General features: G+C 49.5%; 1 protein-coding gene and 1 pseudogene across 1 annotated transcript; one reads left to right on the top strand and one right to left on the bottom strand.

Annotated features, from left to right (window-relative positions):
- Positions 1-6,712: 6,712 nt before the first annotated feature.
- LOC114694386 lies at positions 6,713-10,253 on the bottom strand (annotated as a pseudogene).
- On the top strand, positions 10,146-21,357 carry Ankrd54 (ankyrin repeat domain 54). Its single transcript, XM_028871118.2, has 9 exons — positions 10,146-10,576; positions 12,294-12,341; positions 17,569-17,667; positions 18,899-18,970; positions 19,438-19,485; positions 19,562-19,686; positions 19,855-19,962; positions 20,339-20,409; positions 20,514-21,357. Exons 1-9 carry the CDS (start codon positions 10,252-10,254, stop codon positions 20,518-20,520), a joined length of 903 nt encoding a protein of 300 aa, XP_028726951.1. The 5' UTR covers positions 10,146-10,251; the 3' UTR covers positions 20,521-21,357.
- The last annotated feature ends 1,830 nt before the right edge of the window (positions 21,358-23,187 follow it).

The raw sequence follows: 23,187 nt of genomic DNA, 5'->3' as shown, positions 1-23,187 counted from the left end.
TATAGGCTTCATCAAACAAAATCTAAACTGAGGCACACTATATAATAAAAAGGCCAGTGAAGGGGCAGGCTGTCTCCTTATTGCTTCCTACATTCTATCTTTTCCTTTCACCATAGACTTTGAAGACTATATTGTTCTTGGCCACAAATAAACAATCTACTTATTTGTCTGGTTGTTGTTTTGTTTTTCTTTGCTCCATTTCTTTTTTAGATTTATTCATCTTATTTTATGTGTATAAGGGTTTTGCCTGTGTGTGTGTGTGTGTGCACCACATGCCTGCAGTGCCATTGGAGGTCAGAAGAGGGCGTCAGATCCCCGGAACTGGAAGAGTAGCAAGTGCTCTTAAGTTTTAAGCCATCTCTCCAGCCCAGAGCTTTGCTTTAAAAAAAAAAAAAAAAATCCAGGTGATGGTGGCAGAAACCCTTAAGCTCAGCATTCAGGAGGCAGAGGCAGGCAGATCTTGAGTTTGGGGCCAGCCTTGTCTACAAAATGAGTTGCGGGATGGTTAGGGCTCTTACACAGAGAAACCCTGTCTCAAAAAACCAAAAAAGAAAAAAGAAAGGAAGGAAGGAAGGAAAAGAAAAGAAGAAAAAATGTAATATAGTTGAAGCACAAGATAAGGACTTCAAAGCAGTGAATATAAATGTGTTCAAGGACTTTAAAGATGATATCAATGAATCCCTTCGTGAAGACAATGAAAACACAAAGAAACAATTGAACAAAATAATGAAAACAACTAAAGACATGAAAGTAGAAATAGAATCACTAAAGAAAACCCAAACTGCAATGAAACTAGAAATGAGAATTTGAGGATGTCAAACAAAACCCTCAGAGATCAGTGCCTCATTCAGTCATCATCAGAGAAGCTTCTTCTTGCAGCAGATGGGGACTAACACAAAGGCCCACGAGAGGACAATGTGCGGAAAGTGAGAGACTTTGGAGCACTCACTGCTAAAGGAGATGTCTTCATCAGACCCCTCCCCTCAGGGCTTAGGGATCTAGTTAAAGAAGAGGCAGAAAGTAAGAGACAGAGAAAACTTGTCTAGAGAAACATGTGTGTGTGTGTGTGTGTGTGTGTGTGTGTGTGTGTGTGTGTGTGTGTGTTAAGATTTATTTTATTGAGACAGGATCTCACTTTCTAGCTCTGGTTGGCAGGGAGTTCGCAATATAGACCAGGCTGGCCTCAAACTCACAAAGATCTACCTTCTTCTGCCTCCTGAATGCTGGGATTAAAGGTGTGTGCCACCGTGTCCTGCCTCATTATGCCACTTTTGAGAAAGAAAAGCAATATTTTTCACTTCCTGCTAACTCATTTTAAGAATAGGCTTTCTGCCCGTCAAATGGTGGTGAAAGCCTTTAATCCCACCACTTGAGGGTGTAGAGGCAGGGGGATCTCTGAGTTCATGGCCAACCTAACCTGGTCTACAGAGCATGATCAAGGACAGCCAGGGTTTCACATAGAAACCCTGGGGGGGGGGGCGGAGTCTTCCCTACACATGACAGGAAGTGGCAATTCTCTTTCAACCTCCATTGGAAGGTAACGAGGGTGGTGAGACTATGGAATCCTACGTATAGAAGGGGAAAGAAGGGGCCTGGAGAGATGGCTCAGCAGTTAAGAGCACTGGCTGCTCTTCCAGAGGTCCTGAGTTCAATTCCCAGCAACCACATGGTGGCTCACAACCATCTGTCATGAGGTCTGGTGCCCTCTTATGACATGCAGGTATACATGAAGGCAGAACACTGTATAAGAAATAAATAAATAATTCTTTGAAGAGGAGGAGGAGGAGGAGGAGAAAAAGATGAAGGGGAAAGGAGAGCAGGAGCTGAGTTGTATGTAACTCAGCAGGCAGGGTGCTTGGCTACCGTGCACAAAGCACTGGGTTTGCTGCCCAGCAACACACAAACATGTCAGGGTGGATCTTTGTGAGTTCGAGGCCAGCCTGGTCTACAGAGCGAGATCCAGGACAGGCGCAAAGCTACACAGAGAAACCCTGTCTCGAAAAAAAAAAAACAAACAAAAAAATAAAAAAAAAAGTAAACAAAGAAAAACAAAACACATCAGGGGGATGTGTGCTTGTCATCTTAGTTCTAGTCAAGAAGCAAAGTTCAAGGTCATCCCAGGCTGCATAATAAGCCTGAAATAACGACGTATAATAGTAATAGTGGGGAAATCATGTCATGTATTGAAATATCTTCCCATTTTTAGGAGAAGGTGAATAAAACTGTTATTTGAAAGCTGCTAAGTGTTATTTTAAAAGTTTGTTAATATTTGTGTGTGAGCGAGAAGGGGTGAGGGAGGGGGGGAGAGGAGGAGGGAGGGGAAGAGAGAGAGGGAGACAGACCGTGGGTGCACCCATGCCGTGGAGTGAGTGTGGAAGCTAAGGGAGAAGAACTTCCCCCAAGATCTGGAATCAAACTCGGGTAGTCAGTCTATGGCAACAAGAGTTCTCACCTCCTCCACCGGTGGTCCTCAGCCTTCCTAAGGCTGTGACCCTTTAACCCAGTTCCTCATGTGTGGGGACCCCAGCCATGAAATGATTTTTGTTGCTGCTTCATAACTGTAATTCTGCTACTGTTATGAATCATAATGTAAATATCTGATATGCAGATGGTCTTAGGCTACTTCTGTGAAAGGGTTGTTCAAGATCCCCCCGGGTTGAGAACCACGGTCCATCTTGCTGGCTCAGCTGCCAATTTTTTTTTTATTTGTTTTTTTAAGGTTTCCTTGTTTTTATGTGCATTGGTGTTTTGCCTGCAAGTATGTCTGTGTGAAGGTACCAGATTCTCTGGAACTGGGGTTACAGACAGTTGTAAGCTGCAACATGGGTGCTGGGAATCAAATCCAGGTCCTCTGGAAGAGCAGCCAGTGCTCTTACCTGCTGAGCCATCTCTCCAGCCCCACCAGCTGTCAATTTTTAAAATTTTATTTATTTCCATTTTTTTGTACATTGGCGTTTTGACATGGGTGTCAGGTCCCCTGAAACTGGAGCTATAGACAGTTGTGAGCTGCCATGTGGGTGCTGGGAATTGAACCCATGTCCTCTGGAAGATTAGTCTGTCCTCGCTCTTAAACACTGAGACATCTCTCCAGCCCCCAGCTCTCAAAGTTTAAATGTTGACAACCAGTTCACATTTCTCTAATATCCTGTAAAGGCCAACCGGTCGAGGCAAAGAAAGATGGAAAAGAATGTCAACTTGTTGGATCTGGCCTGAGCTGGTATTCACATTCTACCTAGAAAAACTCCTGGCGGAAAGACCGGCTCCACGAAGTTGCCCCCAAATTACAAACCTAGGGTAGATTGGAACTAGAACCCAAGTCCTTGGAGTCCCACAAGGCAAGACTACAGGTAGTTATTTACTTGGTCTTACAAGTGTTTTTTATTTTATTTACGAATTGTCCAAATGCAAATGACGTGTGTGCATGCGTGTGAACGCGTGTGTACTAGCAGCTCCCTTGGGTCAGGTTCAGGCCAGTGTTAGATAGGATTTTCTTTTCCTTTTCTTTTCTTCCTTTTTTTTTTTTTTTAAATTAAGTATCAACATTTATTTGGCACCTGATGGCAATACAAAATCTTGGCAGTGGGAAGTGTGAAGATTCTACTACACAAATATATGCACCCTATACTGACCCAAAGGCAGAATTTGGCAGCAAGCCTTCAAACCACTTGGTTCATACAACAAATAATAATCGAGCACCTCAACTACCATAGGCCTCATATATGCTGGGCACCATGGAGATGTGAAGGAAGTTGTCTCACACGTGATATGTCTTCAAATGGTTTAAAAACAAACAATAAATCAGTGATAAAAATAGAACACCTGGGGCTGGAGAGATGGCTCAGAGATTAAGAGCACTGACTGTTCTTCCAGAGGTCCTGAGTTCAATTCCCTTCAACCACATGGTGACTCACAACCATCTAGAATGAGATCTGGTGCCCTCTTCTGGCCTATAATCATATGTGCAGGCAGAATACTGTATACATAATAAATAAATAAGTAAATAAATAAATAGATAGATAGATAGATAAATAAATAGATAAATAAATAGATAAATAAATAAATAAATAAAATAGAACACCTGAAAAAAACAGAAGAGTACAAATACTAATTAAACTGCATACTATAATAGCAATTTAGAAATTGTTAAAGGCAGGATTTAACTAGAGTTAGCTGCTTGCCTCCTTCCTTTATTCAAGAAACATTCATTGAAGACCTAGTAAGTTCCAGGTACTGGGTATACAGCAAGTAAGGAACATGGTTTCTTCTCTCTGGGAGCTTTCAGCTTAGTAGGGGAGGTATCTGTAAGGATTCTGTCCTTAATTACGTCATCAGCCTGCGACGGCATCCCAGCCTAAAAAGTGGGTGGGCCCTCTCACTCTCCTCTGCCAGCCATGAGCAGTGCGCTGTTTAACCAACATTGGTGCCGTGACTCGGATACACCACCGCACACCGAGGACCTGCTGTGACCGCTGTCACCTGCCGCCTCCTCCCCCACCCAGAGAGACTGCTAGATCGCAAGCAGGTGCTCATCCCTCGCTGCCTCCGCTGGACCCCCACACAGCTACCGCTGCCGTCACCACAGTGAGTCCGCCATTCTCGCGGCTGTAGTCTGAGCTATATTCTTTGCGATGGACACCCTGGGGGTTGTCCTCAGGCTGTACTGGCAATGTCAGGTGTCTAGGGTTCAAGGGTGGACCAGCTGCAGTGCAGCCGCAGCCCTCACCTTCCCTTGACGAGGAACGGTGACTTGAGCTGATTCATGGATCTCTCTCCACTCTCGGAGACGCCCGAGATTGTAGTCTGATCCCGGTTTGTTATTTTAATTTTTTATTTTTCTCTTGGCTACAGCCATGGGACAAAGGAGCGGATACCTTGGTGGATGGGAGGGTCACTGGTAAACCTGGCCGCATAACAGCGTCGTGGGAACTTCTGCCAGCCAATGAGCAAATAAGAGTTACTTTATCCCCAAGCTTTCTGCTAAAGTTCTAAACCCTTCTCCCTCCCCACTTCTGCATCTGCCATGTGCAACCTTTTCTGACTTCCACCAGCAGGGGGCGGGCTCAAATGGGCGGGCTTGGGCGGTTTCTAGGACTCACCCTAACTCACCTTAACTTAACGCCACCCACTCATTCTCGAACTGCCTTGAGAAACACAGACGGGTCTGGAAGTGGCTAAGATCCATACAAGTAAGTTTACAGTACTCAGGATGGCTCTTGAGCCAAAAATCAGCTTATAGCCTCAGACAAGTCTTCCAAAAAGGATCGGTTTATAGTCTGCCTCCTGGCAGATCTTCCAAAAGCTGTCCTTAAGCCACCAATCATCAGGGGAAAAAAAAAATTCAGGACACAGAGTAAAATCCATCTCTTGTTCCCCACACCTCCCTGACTAAAACTTAAGCATCTGGAGAGCAAGGCTCCCAACCCCACAGGCAAGGGAGTCATTTGTGGCATTTAAGGTGTGCCAGGGAAGAGATAAAAGCCCGAAAACGGGGCTGGAGAGATGGCTCAGAGGTTAAGAGCACTGACTGCTCTTCCAGAGGTCCTGAGTTCAATTCCCAGCACCCACATGGTGGCTCACAACCATATGTAATGAGATCTGGCACCCTCTCCTGTCTACATAATAAATAAATAAATCTTAAAAAAAAAAAAAGCCCGAAAACAAAATTGCCAAGTGCTGGCACTCGCTAACTCCCAAAAGCTGTTGGGTCCCTGTTTTAAGTGAAGAAAAGACCACGGGCTAGCGAATGCCCTGCCAGGCCATCAACAGCCTTGTTAAAAGTGCCACCTAGAAAGACAACCAGTCAGCTGACTGCCCCCAGGCGCTAAGATGCATGGGTACATCAAGCTAAGACTTCCAGCAGACCTAGGCTTGGCTACAGACATGGCAGGGAACCCAGAACGCAGCAGGGAAGCGATCTGTTTCTTTCCTTCTGGACACCAGAGCCACTGACTTGGTCCTGGGAGTTTTGGGATGTCACCTCTCCTTTATTGTCAGGTACAGAGGACAGCCTTACCACCTCACCAGATTTAATTGCACTTTCAGAGTTACTTAATGAAAAAAGATTTCCACCTAAAATAAGAGCTCATTGTTTCACTCCAGATCCACTGCCTGTGTTTCTCACGTGCATACAGACAGAGCCCTGATCTTTGCCTTGTCCCTAATTCCAAAAAAAAAAAAAAAAAAAAAAAAAAAAAAATCTCATGTACCACAAGCTTTTCTCTTCCCAGTTCCCTGTTCTAACTCACTGTTCAGCCAATGATACAGGACCACCACAGAACCAGAGTTCAGAGATCATCAAGTAAGAAACTGTAACAGCTAAAGGTATTTACACCCCCAGACCCAAAAGCGTCTGGGCACTACAAAAAGACTTTAATATAATATAAACCTCTATTACTGTGAGATGCTTTTAACAATTGATCACCTGTCTCCTGGATGCCAAACTAATAAAGAAAACAGGTGCTTTAAAATAATCTGTCTCTGATAAAGCTTAACATGTTTCAAAATCCATAGGGACAGGCTGGATCTAACTCAGATAAATGTCAACATAAAATAATAATGATTCTGTTCTCTAAGTTTTTTTTCTGTGTCACCAGCATCTTGTCAAACAGAAAGTTCCCAGCCACAGCCAAGAAGGATACATGTCTCCAGAGCAAACGGATGACAGACAGCATCCCACAATGCCTGTCTACCTCAGAAGACTCCCCCAAGAGCCAACTGACGTCCAGTTGTCAGCTGGAAGCAGTTTTTGAGAGGAACAATGCCCCTATTCCCATCTACCTGCTCTTTTATAATAAGTGAAAATCTGGGGTGTAAGGATTTTGTGCTTAATTATGCCATCAGCCTGTGACGGCATCCCAGTCTAAAAAGGGGTGGACCCTCTCACTCTCCTCTGTCAGCATGGCCGCCAGAGCACGGCCAGCCACGAGCAGTGTGCCATTTAACCAACAGTATCAGCAAGCAAAACACGCAAGTGTGCCTCTACAAACTGCAGCAAGCACAATGAAGGGCCACCAGGATGCAGTCAGAAGAGGTACAGAAGACTGATCGTGGACAGCACGGACCAGAAGCCTCCACTAGACTCGAGAATCAGACACGATCCTAAAGAAGCGCTCAAAAACACCTGAGGCAGTGAAGGAGGAACTGAGAGGGGCTGGAGCCTAGTGGGAAATCACCATTTACTGAGATCCAAAGGGAAGGTGAGAGCCAGATCCCGTAAAGTGGGGTAAGGATTTGAATTTTAGATGAGGTCTAACAGGAAGCTAGTGTTCTAAGCAGGGCAGTGACATCATCAGGTATTTTAAAAACAGAAACTACTGTTATGTGGAGAATAAACTGGGAGAGAAGCAAAAATGGAAATGCAAAAGGTTTTAAAGAATAAATAAGTTTCATAAAAGCAGAGACAAGTGCTTCTGGGTTAATGGTCTATCATGCATGTTGCTATCCTCACTAACACACGGACAGGGACAAGGGGGTAATGCCTCAGAACACTGAAGGAAGCGCATGCTCAAGCAGATGGCAGGAACAAGATACAGCACACCTTCAGTGGCCAGAAGAGCCTGCAAAGGAGGACTTCACAGACTTTGCATAGACAGTGAGTGGGAGGAAAATGAAGAGGGGAATCAGTGCAAAGCAAGAAATTTCCTGGAGGCCGGCCGTGAAGTTCAGTTTAACTACACATCAGAAATCACAGTAAGGAGGGAGACACCCTGGGGACAGGTGAGACACGGTACGTTTACCTGTCACCGCGTGCTTATGATGAAAGGCCTACAAGGTTCATTTCAGTGACAATTCAAAGAAAGCATGACCAGGGAGCTGTCTACAACTTCCAGGGTCACAGCATGCAGACCCGAGGCTCTGGCCAAAGGAGCCCAGGGGAAAGCTGAGGAGACAGTCCTTCACCTCAGGCCTACGCTCGAAAGTATGCAAAGGAACTTCTGCTCACAGTAGCAGGGTCTAAGTCTCTCTGCCTCATCAAGATAGATGAACACACCCACATTAACTTGGGACACCTTCCAAATCTTCACTGTGGGAAAAATGAGGTTGTAGATATGAAAAAAGGATAGGAGATGATCTCTGAGATACCTTAAATGATGTAAAAAAAAAAAAAAAAAAAAAAAAAAAAAAAAAAAAGCAATGACCAAAGTATCCCTAAGAGCCCTGGAACAGAAATATCAAACATAAAGAGAAATCCACATGCATTCTCCCCACAACAATACTGTGTTCATAATGTCATTTTCCAGGCTCTTTGGCTGTAGCCAAAAATGCTTCTGGCAACAAATCCATTCAGAGCTGGCTCTACAGGGGGAGAGCGCCACACTGGAAGAGCTGTCCTTACGTCTCATACCCAAAGATGGAGATGGCTGACCGGAAACAAGCCTCGTAGAGTCTCTCCACTCTGAGAGGGTAGACAGAACAAAAACCATCCTGAAGAGAAGGTTCCATTGTGCCCCCAGCGGTCCAGTGGCCTCCAACAGCATGAACAGCAGGTGGCATCATGTGGGTGGGTGACCTGGGAACAGGCAGAGCTGCCGACACAGAGTAGTCCAGTACTCAGTCATCTCTTTGCATCAGTGGAATTCTGTGCCAGGGGCGTAGCCTTCACGCTCCTGGATAAGGCCATTCACCTTAAGCAGCATGTCAGCCACGTGCATGTCATGAGCTCTTTCCGAGAAAACCCGAGTGAGTGCTTCAATGTACCAGGAACCCCGTTTGGTGTTCCGCATGGCAGCAGTGCCTTTTAGGCAAGCATAGCCACATATCATGTCCGAGAGAGTAGGTCGTCTCATCTTTATTCATTCCTCTTTGCCAGCATCACTCTCCTCACATCCAGGGGATTATTGTGGGTGGTTCTTTCCATATTGCTGGTCGACCCCTCCATCCGTCTCCTCTACACGGCATGCTTGGATGAAGAACATTTTTGGCTTGTTCTGTAGGCTTGGACATTTAGCATTGTCAAAAAGTCGAAAAACCTCTTGAAGCTGAAGCAGTTTGCCATCCACACCGTAGATGCCACCTTCCACACCTTGTGAGAGGAGAGTGTGACCTGGTGTGTCACTGTGCAAAATTCTGAAGTTTCTCTTGCATTTTCTGTGCAGTCTGATCATGCAGAACATGGACATTATAGCCCAAAAGCTTGAAGAGGGTGACTAGAGTATTGTGGTCCATGTCCCCTCCAGAGCGAAAGTCCAGGTCTTTCTCTCCAGTGAAGTGTACATTACTCAACACCAGTGCCAGGCCAAGAGGCTGAGACTGCAACTGTAGGCCAGTTGGTAATGTGCCCGATAAAACTCAGGAGTGCATGGCTTCACCTGAAGGCAGGGAGGACCATCACCATTATCTAGGGAGTGTTCCGTAGTACCTGTGGAGAGGCGTGGCTGCTTGTGAGGGCGGGCAGGTGTCACACACCGGGAAAGGGAGACTTGTGTCCTAGTCACAGCTCAGCGGTGGAAGTGCATGCCGAATATCAGAGAGGGTTGTGAGCAGTTAAGTCTTCCCAGTGACTTTGCCTGGTCTCTCGCAGGGCCTCACGAAAAGCATCAAAAGCCTGTAGATAGGATTTTTAAGACTGAGCAATAGCGCTGGGCTAATCTGCCTACTGAGGGGTTGCCCCGAATTAAAGGTAACATTGAATTAAAATTCTTTGAGAACCCTGACGAAGCGAAATCTATTACGTTAGAAGAGATTACTGCCTGCTTCGTGGTGATATCTACAAATCAGTGTGCGTTTTGTGGGCAATCTCTCTTTTCGTGTGTATGTTCATTGATTCAAAACACACCTACACCAGAGTAGTTTGGTTTCTTCACTTTCCTTTCCGATTGGCTGAAGAGCATTTGCCGTGATTGGCTAAAGCCTTTGCCAGTCGTCTTTCCGGAGCTACGACAGGAAGAACTGGAAGAAGAGGATGGGGGGGAAAGTGGCCTGAACTCTTCTGTTTTATTGGCTCCGGTAGCAACCGCTAAGCGCGTAGCCACTCTAATTTGTGATTGGCTTATGCGCCCGTCAGTCACACTACCGGAAACCAGTGTTCGTCTTGTACTCTGCTTTCCTTGCCTGATTGGCTGTGTTGCGCAGGGTCGGCGGTCTCTGATTGGTCCGACGCTCTACGCGACCCGGCCTACCCGCACTCTGTTGCCGTGGTTGCAGGCCCCGCCCTCCCGCTCGCTGACAGCGAGGCTCCTCCAGGAGGGAAGCGGGTCCGTTGGTCCGTCTGGAACGAGGCTGGCGCGGCTTGGCCCGCGCCTCGCCGTTGCCATGGCAGCCACCGGCGGGGGCGCGGATGACGAGTCCCGATCCGGCCGCTCGAGCTCCGACGGCGAGTGCGCTGTGGCGCCGGAGCCGCTGGCGGAAGCCGGAGGCCTGTTCTCCTTCGCAGACCTAGGCGCTGCGCTGGGCGGCGGCGCAGGCCTCCCGGGCCGGGCAGCCGGCCGGGCCCCGTCCCCGCTGCGCTACCTCCAGGTCCTGTGGCAGCAGGACGCCGAGCCCCGCGACGAACTGCGCTGCAAGATCCCCACCGGGCGGCTGAGGCGCGCCGCCAGGCCCCACCGCCGGCTCGGGCCCACCGGCAAGGAGGTGCACGGTGAGCTCAGCTGGGGATCCCTGGGGTCGCTTGTGAGTGATCGCAGAAGTTAGAGCTGCCGAGGACCGTGGCTTTGGCCACTTGGACATCACCGAATAAAAACTTTCCACTCTCGGGGGTGGTTGTTAGTAGACAATACTGTGGGACAGCCGGAGAATAATTTTCATTATTAGAGAAGGGAGCCCAGAGCCCGTGGCCACGCTATACCAACTTGTGTGGATGCACAGGTCTGAATCAGACTGCCCCACACGTGGCCCTTGCACAACCTACAGACACTTGTGGCCTCGGTTTTCTATTTGTAGAATGGGTACACTACCAACTTTACTGGGGTGTTATCAGTTAGGGAAGGTTCTGAACGTGTAGTCTACCTTTGTGATGGGCCAAACACTTGTTTGAAATACAACCTTTTATAATCCTTTCAGAGATAGATTGTGACCCATGGGAAATGACCTGTGCAGAATACACTGTAAACAAGAAAATCAGTCAGGTGCGGTAGTGCACACCTGTAATCCTCAGGAGGCAGAGGCAGGAAGATCTCTGTGAGTTCAAGGCTAGCTTGGTCGAAGTAGCAGGTTCTAGGTCCACAGTGTGAATCCTGGCGATTGCACTCTGGTCGGGTTTGGAAGCAAGCATCTTTTCCCACTAATCCATTTCAGCATCCCCAAATCCTACATATTATCGATATCAAGTCCAGTTATTACCACTTGGACATTCTGATTTCAAGTCACATAGAAAAAGACTGTACCAGTATTCGAACCCAGGTCAGCCAGACTGCCCTGGTATATCTGCTATATTGTTTTCTGCCGTTTATGGGTGAAAAGGAAAATGGGGTGCAGGAGGGTTAAGAATGAAAGTTTTAAGGTCCCTTTTCAGACTAGCACCATTTGACCTGGTGTGTTAGTGTTATAAAGGTCAAAAGAGGGCCGGGCAATGGTAGCGCACGCCTTTAGTCCCAGCACTCGGGAGGCAAAGGCAGGCAGATCTCTGAATTTGAGGCCAGCCTGGTCTACAGAGTGAGTTCGAGGACAGCCAGGGCTACATAGAGAAAAGTTGTCTCAGAGAAGATTAAAAGAGAATTTCAAAGTGCTATAGAAACAAAAAGTGGCATATGATGTATACAATTGATACAGCTAGTCTGCAGTTTTGTTTTGGTTTTGTTTTGTTTTTGACCATTCTCTGACAGCAAAGGTAATTCCTGTTAGTTCTAAAGCAGAGGCAATGTCCGTGGACGTTTCTGCTTAGGAATTAGCAAGGTTGGTAATCCATTTAGGGAGGACTAGAATAATGAAAGGTGGAGTGCAGTTAGCTCACAAAGGACTAAATGAACCCTCTGACTCTTTCTCTTTAAAAAAGGATTATCTCGGTTTTCTTTGTAACAACTTAAGGGCTGGCAGAACAGCTCAGCCTTGCTTTACAGATGATGGGCCAAGGCCCAGGGTAAGAAACTGGCGTGCTCAAGGTTGCCAGCTACCACAAGGGGCAGAAATTAGATCTGGCTCCAGGAGTCAGCTTTGTTACAGAAATTGGTCTCTCCTCCAGCTGTGGCCCGGTTCCAGGTTCTCCTTGTCCCCAGACTAGTGGTTTCTACCCCAAAACCTTTGCCTTTCTGTTCTGCTGTGACTGAAGGGCGGACTACCAGGGGGAGCCGGGAAGCGTGCGCCTTCTGGTCTGGTCTGGTCCTTTTTTTTTTAGTTAACTGTCTCTTCTCTCTTTGTAGCTCTGAAGAGGCTGAGGGACTCGGCCAATGCCAATGATGTAGAAACAGGTGAGTGTGCACCTAAGGACTCCATACCCGGGCAGTCTGCCAGCTCACCCTCATTCCTTGGAGCATGCTCGCTGTGTTCACTCCCTGACTCTGAAGTCACTGTGCAAAACAGAAGTAAGGTGTGGGTACTCCCTCACCAGGCTCCTCTGGTACCCAGCGTCTCTGGTGTCCCAGTGCTCATCACCCTGTGTGTGCTTCCTGATGCTAGGGACCATGCCTGTTTTGTTTGTTTTTACCCTCCCTGGATTCAGCAAAGAGCACGTGCTTACTTTGGAACTTTTGGTTCCCAGGAGTGAACACTCCGCCTTGACTGCCGGGTGATTGTCTGGCCCCCCTGGCTGTCCAGTACCTGGTCCTCAGACCTGTCACTGACAGGGCGTCTGACAAGCATGGGTGGGGCTCCATGTAGGACGCTGCAGCTGTCTTTCTGTTGCTGCTTCTGAGCATTCCCTAACTGAGGTAGAGCATCAGGGTACGAGCACAGCTTCTAGGACCAATAGTACTACTACTACCATTACCGCTACTGCTGCTGCTACCTGCCATGTGTCGGGGGAAGGGTGTGTCGGTTCATTACGGCTGCTGTATTGTCAGAGTGTCACGGTGACAAGGAAGGAGATTGCTTTTGGTTCGTAATTTCAGATCTTTAAGTTCTCAGATCATTTACTCCATTCACATCTCAGTGTGGTGGGGTATGCCCTTAATCCCAGCCCTCAGGAGGCAGAGGTAGGTGGATGACAAATTGAGGCCAGTCTGGTCTACACAGTAAGTTTTAAAACAGCCTGGGGTACAGAGCGAGAGGAAAATAATAGGCTTGGCTCCGTGGGAGAGAGCATTTGCTGTACAAACAAGAGGACCTGAGTTCAAATCCCTAGGACCCGTGTGAGAAAATCAGGTATGGCTCCATGTGCCTGTAACCCCAGCATCGGAGTTGGAGACAGGTGGATTCTAGGAGCTTGGTGGCCATCCATCCAAAGTGAAGCAGGAAGCTTCAGGTTCAGTAAGAGACCTTATGTCATAAAATAAGGTGGCGAGTGACAGAAGGTCCTTAATGCCCTCCTCCGGTCCCTGCATGCAGACACATAGGCACATGCACTTACACATACTTTGAACATATACCATACATACACAACAAACAAAAAAGATAAATAAATGGAAAAAGAAAAGAAAAGCACGTCTGCATTGGCCATTGCTGTAGGGTGGGCGTGACAGAAGGGAGGTCATTGTCACTGCGTCAGGAAGCAGAGAGAGAGCATGCATGTGCTCTCAGGCTCCCTCCTTTTCCCTGTCCTGTCCTTCTAGGCCCGCAGCATATGGGATGGTGCTGCCCACGCTCAGGGCGGGAATTCCCTCCTTCCTGAATCTTCTCTGAGAATGCCCTCGTAGGTTCACACTGACATGTGATCTCCTGGTTACTTCTCTGATCAAGTTAGGATTCACCATCCGAGCGGCCTCAACAAATGACCCACGGTCAGTGCTCAACAACACATGTAGCATGGGCAGTTCTGTAGGTCACACGTCCAACCCAGGCTGTGTTCCTGGCCAGGCTAACTGCAGGAGTCTTCCAGGCTGCATTTCTTTCTGGAGGGTCCTGGGAAGAATCTGTTTCTCTTTGTTTGGCAGTTTCTAAGTTGCTGTGTTTCTCACCTACAAAGCCGGCACAGTGGGCCGAGTCCTATCTTGCCATCTCTAGTTTTTGAAGTAAGAAAAGGTCCTCTGGCTGTGTGGTGGTGGCACACACCTTTAATCCCAGCACTTGGGAGGCAGAGGCAGGCGGATCTCTGTGAGTTTGAGGCCAGCCTGGTCTACAGTGTGAGTTCCAAGACAGGCACCAAAACTACAAAGAGAAACCAAAAAAAGAAAAAAAGAAAAGGTCCTTTGGTTTTAAGGATTCATTTAGTCCCATTGGGCCTGGATAATTCAGCATTGTCTTCTTAGAGTTTTTAGCCTTAGGCAGATCTATAAAAATTACTTTTGCCTTGAAGGTAACATAGTCACAAAATTTGAGGGCCATTGTTCTGCCTACTTCCAGGGTACAGCATTCTGCTTTGGTGGTGGGATGCTGTGAGAAACACGTAAGATGTGAACACTGATGAAGGGCCATGGTTATAGGGCCCCTTACAGCAGGCATCGGGTAGGGACAGTTACCTCAGGGACCTGCTTCCAAATGGTTCCCTTGCCTTTGGCTCAGCAATAGTCGGTAAGCTCTGTCCACTTCTCACTTTGGTCTGTTTTCCATGAAATTAAATGTTTGAGGATATTTGAGCATCAACTTAGAAAGTTTTGCAATGAAAGATAATAGACATTATTTTTTAATGCTATTATTTGGGGGAGCAAGTGTGTGCTTGTAGATGTCAGAGTACAACTTAGGGATACTTGTTCCCTCCTTCCACCTTGTGTGTTTCCGTGATTGAACTCAGGGCGTCAGGGTTAGTGCCTTGACCTACTGATCCTTCCTGCACACCCAGGCACTTTTTAAAAAACTCTCTAGGGTGTGGCAAGAGATATACATCCAGATATAGATGTAACTAACTGTCTTATTAAATAAGAAACACAGAAACAATGTAAAAGAGAAAGCCGAGAGGTCAGAGCTCAGAGCTAAAATCTCACCCTTCCTCCTGCTGTCCCAGCTTCGCAAAAAGAGGGCTACTTCCTGTCTGTACGCCTTTTTTATAGTATTATTGTTCTGCCTTCTCATTGGTTGTAAACCCAAACATGTGACGGCCTCATCACTGTCTGAATGTACAGCCCCCTAGGTCTTAAAGGCATATGTCTCCAATGCTGGCTATATCCCTGAACACACAGAGATCTATGGGATTAAAGGCGTGTGCCACCACCGCCACACTCTTGCTATGGCTCTAATAGCTCTGACCCCCGGACAACTTTATTTATTAACATACAATCAAAATCACATTTCAGTACAATTAGATTACCACCACATTTCCCCTTTTCTATTTTAATAAAAAGAAAAAAAGCAAAAGGTTATAACTAACAAAAACTATATACAAAAGTACAATAACTATATACAATATATACAAGTAATAAATACCTAAACAGGTATTTGACAAATCAGAGAAAATAATTCCATTATCTATCCTATTTGGTAATTCCAAGATATATCTAATGTACTTTCTATCCTAATTAATTTTCAACTATAGCTAACTAATCTTCAACCATAACTAACTAATCTTCAACTCCCTCAGAGACCCAAGAAGGGAATAATATTAGCTAACAAAAATAAAAACAGGAAGTGCATGCAAGCAACTTCCAAAAAATTTGTGAGTTGACAGAAACAGCCAGCTGCCTGGTCAGTCACCTGAGGTTTCTCCGCAGTGTTGGGGCATCATCTTCAGCCTATAGGCTTAGTGTATCTGACAGACTCTTTTGTGATGTAGGATGTACACAAGGTCAACAGTTCAACCTCACATTGGGTGAGAGCAGTCCACGTACCAGAAACACCTGAATTCCACTAGTGTCCTGTCATGATTCAGGATTTTAAATTCTGGAAATTGTTGACAGTTTTTAAATTCAGCTGTCCATTCTTCTTGGCTGTGTGTGTATATATGGCTTCATCTCAGCATCCCCTTCTTCTCCACATCCCTCTATTAAATGCCAGTCTACTTTCGAGAGGCATGAGCTTTCAGCTGCTGTTCCATTGTACAACAGAATCCATCGGCCCTCTGCCTGTTAAGCTGCCTTCGAAGAAAAGGGCACCGTACCTTTTCCGGATGCGAAGGCCACTTCAGGGATGGGTTAGGGCTGGTGTCTTTCAGTTTGGTCTTGAATTTGTGAATCTCCTGTCTCTAGAGTGCTATGGTTACAGGAGTGTGACATGACAGCCAGACAGCCAGTCAGAAACACTAACTGAGCACTTAAGGGACACTATGCCTCATACCAAAGCCTTAAACTTGTAATATAGCTGAGGAGGAAGACTATAAAGTGACGCCAGTTCAAAACCCAGATGGAGCTGGGCAGCAGTGGCACACGGCTTTAATCCCAGCACTCAGGAGGCAGAGGCAGGCAGATCTTGGTGAGTTCGAGGCTAGCCTGGTCTACAGAGTGAGTTCCTGGACAGCCAGGGCTACAACAGGCTACAGGAAACCCCGTCTCCAAGAACTGAAAACCAAAACAAATCCAGGCAGGAATTGGAAACACAGCAGTGCTGTGCTGAGCTGGCACAGAGAAAGAAGCCAGGTTTGCGGCCTGCTTTGCCTCTTGTCACCTGGGTCACTGTGGCCTCTGAACCTTATGTCTCACTGGGCCGAAGTGTCCTGGTCTGGCAAGTGTTTGTGACACCTTGCATGGCTATTGTCAGGCTGACTCCTGGCCAGAATCCCGAGTATACTGTCCAGTGAGCACTGGTCTAGAATGGACAGTCCCCTGCTGCTAAAGAACAGGATGAACAGGAAATGGAGAATTGTGGGAGAGGAGAGGCTGACTCAGCTGGGGAGAGCTACATGGACAGGGAGCAGTTTGGCTGGAAGGACTCAGATCCTTGAGGGTGCTGCTGGGGAAAAAAGACTAAAATGTCAGACTCTAAAATGACTGGCAGCAATTTCCCCCACTTCTGCTGGACATGGTCATTAGTACATAATGTCTCCCCCTTTTCAGGGCCCTGCACTGTCAGGGAAGCAATAGCACATCCATTATCGCCCTCACAGCGGCTCTGCAGATGTCAGGGCAGAGATGAAGCCCATTTCTGATGATGCTGTGAAGACCAGGCCTCCAGGCCTGTGCTCATCCCAGCTCCTGCCACCGCCTCATGATGGTGGCTGTGCACTCCTTTCTTGCTTCTTAGCCTGGGACTCTGTGTGTCCCTGGGGCTTGTGCTCTGGTCCCTTCCAAGTGCTACCTCTTGAGAACCAAGTACCAGCCAGTAGCTTGGGCAGCTGTGTCCAGCTGGAACGGATATGTATCCTAGCAGAGACAGAGGATGGGGCCACGGCCTACGCCAGAATTACTGTGACTCTGCAGTTCCTACCGTAAAGATCAGGAGCCTCTTCTGATGTTCTAGCCGATGCCTAGGCACATCGGTTAAACACAGTAAGATGACAGATGCCCCCGGGGCCAGTAGTCCCCGTGGGGCCGGCATCTAGGAGGGACCACCTTTCCTGTGAATTGTGAACGGTTCATCTGGAGGGGCCTTGAGCATCACTGGCCATCCTTAGGGACTATGGCACAGCTAACATTACTTCTTTCTCCGCTTCTCCTCCGCCATCGCGGTGGTCAGTGCAGCAGCTGCTGGAGGACGGGGCAGACCCCTGCGCCGCTGACGACAAGGGCCGCACGGCCCTTCATTTTGCCTCCTGCAATGGCAATGACCAGATTGGTGAGTCCCGGGGGACGCGACAGGAACGGGTCCAGGCCGGTGAATGGAATGGGGGAGGAACTGCTGTCTGCATGCCTCAGGGGGACCCGGGCTGTGGGACATGAAGACTCGGGACAGGAGCCCTCAAGTGCTGGGATGACAGATGTGTGCCAGTGTGCCTTGGGGAATGGTCATTTAATAAACAGAAGTGCTTGTTAATGCTTGTTAGTGTGTGTGTGTGTGTGTGTGTGTGTGTGTGTAACAGGGTCTCATGTAGCCCAGGCTGGCCTTATACTTGCTGTGTGTTGCTGAGAAATGACCACCGACCTCCTTCTGTCTCCAGGTGCTCACATTACAGGTGTACACTGCCACACCTGGGCCGGCTTTTTTTTTTTTTTTTTTTTTTTTTTTTTTTTCCTTTTGTGGTCCTGGGCTCAAACCCAAGGTCTTTACATGTGTTGGCAAGTGGTCCACCACTAAGTTATAGTCCAGCCCTCTTTTTACTTTTTGGTTTGAGACAGGGTCCTAGTAAGTTGTCTAGGTTGGTCTTAAGCTCATGCTACAAACCAGGTAGGCCTTGAACCTGAGACCCTCCAGCCCCAGACCCCTGGATAGCTAGAATCACAGACCTAAGCCACCAGGCCCAGCGTGGACAGTTCGCTCATTGCTCCTTTCCTGTGGTTAGTGGGTTTTTCTGGGTGTAACTTCACGAAATCTTCGCTTTTCCCACGAAGATAGTCTCCTGTTTTCTTCTAGAGATGTGACAGTGTTACTGTTCCCATTTCATCTCTGACCAATCCCTCTGGAATTAGCTTGTGCTCTTTTGTGAGACTCAGCCTGGCCCTCCAGTGATTCCAGCTGGATGATTGGCAAGGCCTGGCAACTTGAGGTGGCCCAGGACTGCTGAAGAGGAGAGACTGTTCATGGAGCGCAGCGTCATCTATGGCCTCACTCAGTGCGGCCAGCGTGCTGCTATAGGGGGTGTAGGAAATACCTTCAGGAGTCTTCCCGGGTACTTCCCTCTGTCGGATAGGACCGAGAGGCCAAGAGATTCTCCCTGAGTCCCTGGTTCCGGACCCTTGGGGTCCTACGCATAAACCCTGCAGATCACATAAGTAATTGAGTGCATGCAGCAGCATGGGGAACCATGTCTGGATCCCGCACTCTGCACTCCAGGGCGCCTCTCCTGGCTGGAGGGCGGGGTTTAGTTGCTGGACCTCTAACAGTACGCCGTGGCTGGTTCTGTCTTCAGTACAGCTTCTCCTGGACCATGGGGCTGACCCCAACCAACAGGATGGCCTGGGCAACACACCACTGCACCTGGGTAAGTCCTCGAAGGCCACTGCAAGGTGGACTTCAAAGACATAAAGCCTAGGGTTCTGTAGGCTCCCGGAAGTATCTCCTAGCATCCTGGCAAGGCCTGAAGCACAAGTGTGCGTTCCCCACAGCCTGGGTCCCCCAGACCAGCCATTCACAGTAGGCTGTGCACTGGGCAGAGGCGTTTGTGTGCCCTGGACTGGCTGCAGCACCTCTGCTAGGAAGTGGGTTGTGAGCTTGGGCTGACCCAGCCTTGCTGTTGACTCACACCATCGATCATAGTGAGTCCTATCTCCGGGCCTCAGTTTCCCCAACTGTACAGGGAGAAAATGGGACTTGACCTGAATCCTGCCCAATAGGGCACACTGCCTTGGTGATCCTGTCTCAGGAGTAATGTAGCACAGGCACACCCAGACACAGCTTCTCTTCCCTGTTCTCCACAGTCGTGATTCTTAAGTCTCTCTTGTTTTGCAGCGGCGTGTACCAACCATGTGCCTGTCATCACCACACTGCTTCGAGGAGGTATGTGGCCCCGTCCCCTCTTCCCGCCCTTCTCTTAGTCTCATCCCAGCATGCTTCCATCTGCCTGTTACCACAGGGGCCCGTGTGGATGCCCTGGACAGAGCTGGCCGCACGCCCCTACACCTGGCCAAGTCAAAGCTGAACATCCTACAGGAAGGTCATTCCCAGTGCCTGGAGGCCGTCCGGCTGGAGGTGAAGCAGGTGAGCGATTTCTACCTGGATGGGTACCACGCTTACCAGGCCTCCTGCCTCTGGCTTAGGGCTCCTGATCTCACTGACCCCAACATCCCCGCTCCATTATGCTAATGGTGGCAAGTTGGGCCTGTGCCTGCCTCCTAGCCAGCAGCTCAACCCGCCATCTCCTTCCAGATCATCCACATGCTACGGGAGTACCTGGAGCGCCTGGGGCGGCATGAACAGCGGGAACGGCTGGATGACCTCTGTACCCGTCTCCAGATGACAAGTACCAAAGAGCAGGTGAGCTGTAGCCACAGGACTGGGGTGTCGCCACCACCGTGGCCCTGACAGCTTCTGTCCACTCCCGGGAAGCTGTGGAGGCTGGTGTGTGCTCATGTCCCTGCTCTCGGTGGGGGAGCGGGGGGGGGGGGGGGGGGGGTTGGCCCGCAGTCTCAGACTACCTGATGCCCAGGATGAACCCATAGTCAGAAGGGTTGGTGACACCTAGGCCTTCACTGGTCAAGGACAGACCCTGCTGAGCCCAACACAAAAGTCAAAAGTCTCCAAACCCCATCCCAGTCACTGAAACACCAAGACGGGGCAAGCATTTGTCCTGAAGAGGGGCACTGCCTGTATTCCATGGCGATCCCCGGTTCCGCCTGGGTTTCTCCTGCAGGTGGATGAAGTGACAGACCTCTTGGCCAGCTTCACCTCCCTCAGTCTGCAGATGCAGAGCATGGAGAAGAGGTAGCAAGGAAGGCCCCATGCTTTGCCACCACCCTCCTGCCCTCCGCTCTCGGGGCAGGGAACGCTCAGGGGACTCCGGAGTTCCACCTTGCCCTTGCCCTTAGATGCTGAGGGCAGAGCTGCTTCCAGACAGTCTGCATCATCTCTCTGGGCCAGGACCACAGCCCCAGCTCCTGCTGCATCATGCCAGCCTCTGTAGCCATACTCCAGGCCCACGTGTGCTGTCCTGGCCCACAGCAGTCCTCCTCTTGTGGCCTCCCTACGTCCCCAGCAAGCCCCAGAGCCCTGTTTCTTCCTAGCCATGGACTTATTGCCATCATCTGGCTTTGGGTAGGCATGCCGAGGCCCCCTGGCTGCTGTGGGTCTCTAAGCTGGCCCTGCCCCTCACACCAGCACTGAAGTTTAGCCCTGCACCTGACTTTGAAGGACACACTGCACTGCATGGGTGTCTCTGAGCAGAGGAGGGACATTGCTGATGCCTAGGCCTTCATAAGGTTAGGGGCCCTGTTTAGCCCAAAGAAAGGTCTCCAGTTCCTTCTCCCCCCAGTCACTGAAACACTACGGATCAATGGGGATCTATTCTGTGCCCAGTTGTCAGAGACAGATCATGTGCCCAGGTCCTCATCCCAGGAACCTCGAGGCCTTGGGTGGTGTGGCAGGCGTCTGCACAGACATATAACTAGAGGTCTCTAGAGGAGAGAGGATCCTGGGTCATCTAGGTGGCCGGGGTACCAGCCGGGTACCCTGCAGGAGGGAGGGGGGAGGTGACTGCTGCCACATGGGTGTGAGAAGTGGAGGAGGAGCCAGGAGCTGGGGAAGGACTGCAGATGGATCGCCCTCTGAACCCCCGCAGGGCCTGGCTCTGCTGACGATGGATTGAGCTCAGTGGGACACAGTTTAGTTTCTAGCCTCCAGAACTGTGAGAATAAACCTGCTGTTTAAGCTGGGGTTTTTTAGTGGTGGCTTCTTGTCGTGACAACAGGACTCACTTATTGCAGAGGTCTCTTAGGTCCGCTGAACAGTGCCCTATCCTGTCCTGAGGGAGATGACTCTGGGGTGGGGGGAACCCTTACAGAGTAGGTGCCCCCTCCAGATAGGGATTGGCCACTGGCTTCTGAGCTCAGTCCGTGTCTGGCCTGGCATTGCCCCATTTTCTCTCGCCAAGCTGGAAGCCCTGGCTACTGGCAGAAGAGAGCCCGTCTTCAGATCCCAGCTCCGTACTGAGTGGAAACTCAGCCATCCCCAGACCCTGGAGGAGGAACTGGATGGGATTTCATCCCCCAGCCCCCTGTGGAGGGGGAAGGAAATCCAGAGTCCCCCACGTTGGCAGGGTGGGGAGGGCAAAGTGCTGCAGCCGCCCCAAGACTGAGGAGGAGCAGCTGCCGTCCCTGCTGAGGGGCAGGAGGAACAAGGAGCTGTGGGGGGGCCGGGCTTTCTCCTCTGCCTGGGTGACCTTCACTTCTTGGGGCTCAGGGGTTCACCTGATCTTGCTCTCTTCTTTGGGCTTCACTGGGGCAGGCTGGAGACCAAGACAGACAAGAGGCAGGACGGGAAGGACCCCGCCCCCCTCAGGCCTTGCATCCTTGGGCCTCCTCACCCTAGACCACCTGGAAAGAGTTAAGGCATGGTTACCGGCCCTCTGCCTGTTAGGGAAGGGACAAGAACGTCAGAACGGAGTAAGGTTTGTGTGGCGTGTGCCCTGGCATCCTGAAGAAAAATCTACAGTAAGCAAAATTGGAATGCCAGCTTTGGTGCCCTGGGAACAGATGCGTGAAAGCCGCCAGGGTCTTCTGGGGCTGCCTGGGCATGCCAAGGACACCTTGCCCCAAGCTGCTGCTTTGAATTTGAAGAGTGGGGTGTGCTGGAATTTCAAATTGCCCTGAGGTGACCCAGAATTTCTAAGACAGTAGGATACAGGGACTAATATTCCCGAAGCCTCGGCCTCCAGGAAGGACGGCATCCTGCACCCCGTTACTGCAAGTGAGGCCCCCAAGAGCACTCTTGGCCTTAGCACAGTGTCTGTTACTAACTCCCTCTGTGGCCATGCAGACAGAAGGGAGGGCTTGGTGCAGGAAGGTGGCTTCTAGGTTAATCATCAAACACTGGCCTGGCGGCCAGGCAATCTGCTTTGTCCCATTTCCAGCCAGGATATTTCCTATAACCCTGAATCAGTCGAGAAGAACCAACCAGAGGGAGTCGGCCCAGACACTGGAGTGAGTCAGGGAACACCCAAGTGGGCCCTGGGCGATGGACTGGGCAGCGGCAGGAAAGAACTCAGCGGAAGTAGTCCTCGGGGTTGGCTCTGGAGCCGGCTGCCTGGAAGCCACTGACTTGGGGAGGGTGCAGTGGGCAGGGCGAGGAAGGGGGAAGGGGGAGGGAAGGATCTTGGGTTCACCTGGTCCTGACTGCTTCCTCCCCAGCATGAACACTCCATACTGAGCACTCTCTCGGACCACACATGTTCACCTGATTGGGGGGGGGGGCCTGACCAAACAGATTTGCCAGGGCCCCACCGGGCAGCGAGATCCACCCCAAACTCCTGCTGATTCTACCACACCCGAACCCAGAGCCTCCTCACAATCCATTTCCTCACACAGGGTGATGGTATGTGTTGAGTGCCCCTGTGTGTCTGTCAGCAGGCGTGTCTATGAGAAAGCGTTACCGTGTGTGTGTGTGTGTGTGTGTGTGTGTGTGTGTGTGTGTGTGTGTGTGTGTGTGTGTACATATATTCCCTTATTCTACTGACGTGGGAAACTGAGGCTTAGACAGAAGGAGACA

This window comes from Peromyscus leucopus, chromosome 20, assembly GCF_004664715.2.
Source record: "Peromyscus leucopus breed LL Stock chromosome 20, UCI_PerLeu_2.1, whole genome shotgun sequence".
In the NCBI taxonomy this organism is placed as follows: domain Eukaryota; kingdom Metazoa; phylum Chordata; class Mammalia; order Rodentia; family Cricetidae; genus Peromyscus; species Peromyscus leucopus.
Note: the sequence above shows the minus strand (reverse complement) of the source record. Positions and strands in the feature narration are given on the sequence as shown.

What these genes read in the sequence shown, in the direction of transcription:
- Ankrd54 (XM_028871118.2), top strand. Translation starts at nt 10,252, where the DNA reads ATGGCAGCCACCGGCGGGGGCGCGGATGACGAGTCCCGATCCGGCCGC. An exon ending in CAACACACCACTGCACCTGG is followed by an intron (nt 18,971 to 19,437) that starts GTAAGTCCTCGA and finishes CTTGTTTTGCAG; the next exon opens with CGGCGTGTACCAACCATGTG. An exon ending in TCCGGCTGGAGGTGAAGCAG is followed by an intron (nt 19,687 to 19,854) that starts GTGAGCGATTTC and finishes ATCTCCTTCCAG; the next exon opens with ATCATCCACATGCTACGGGA.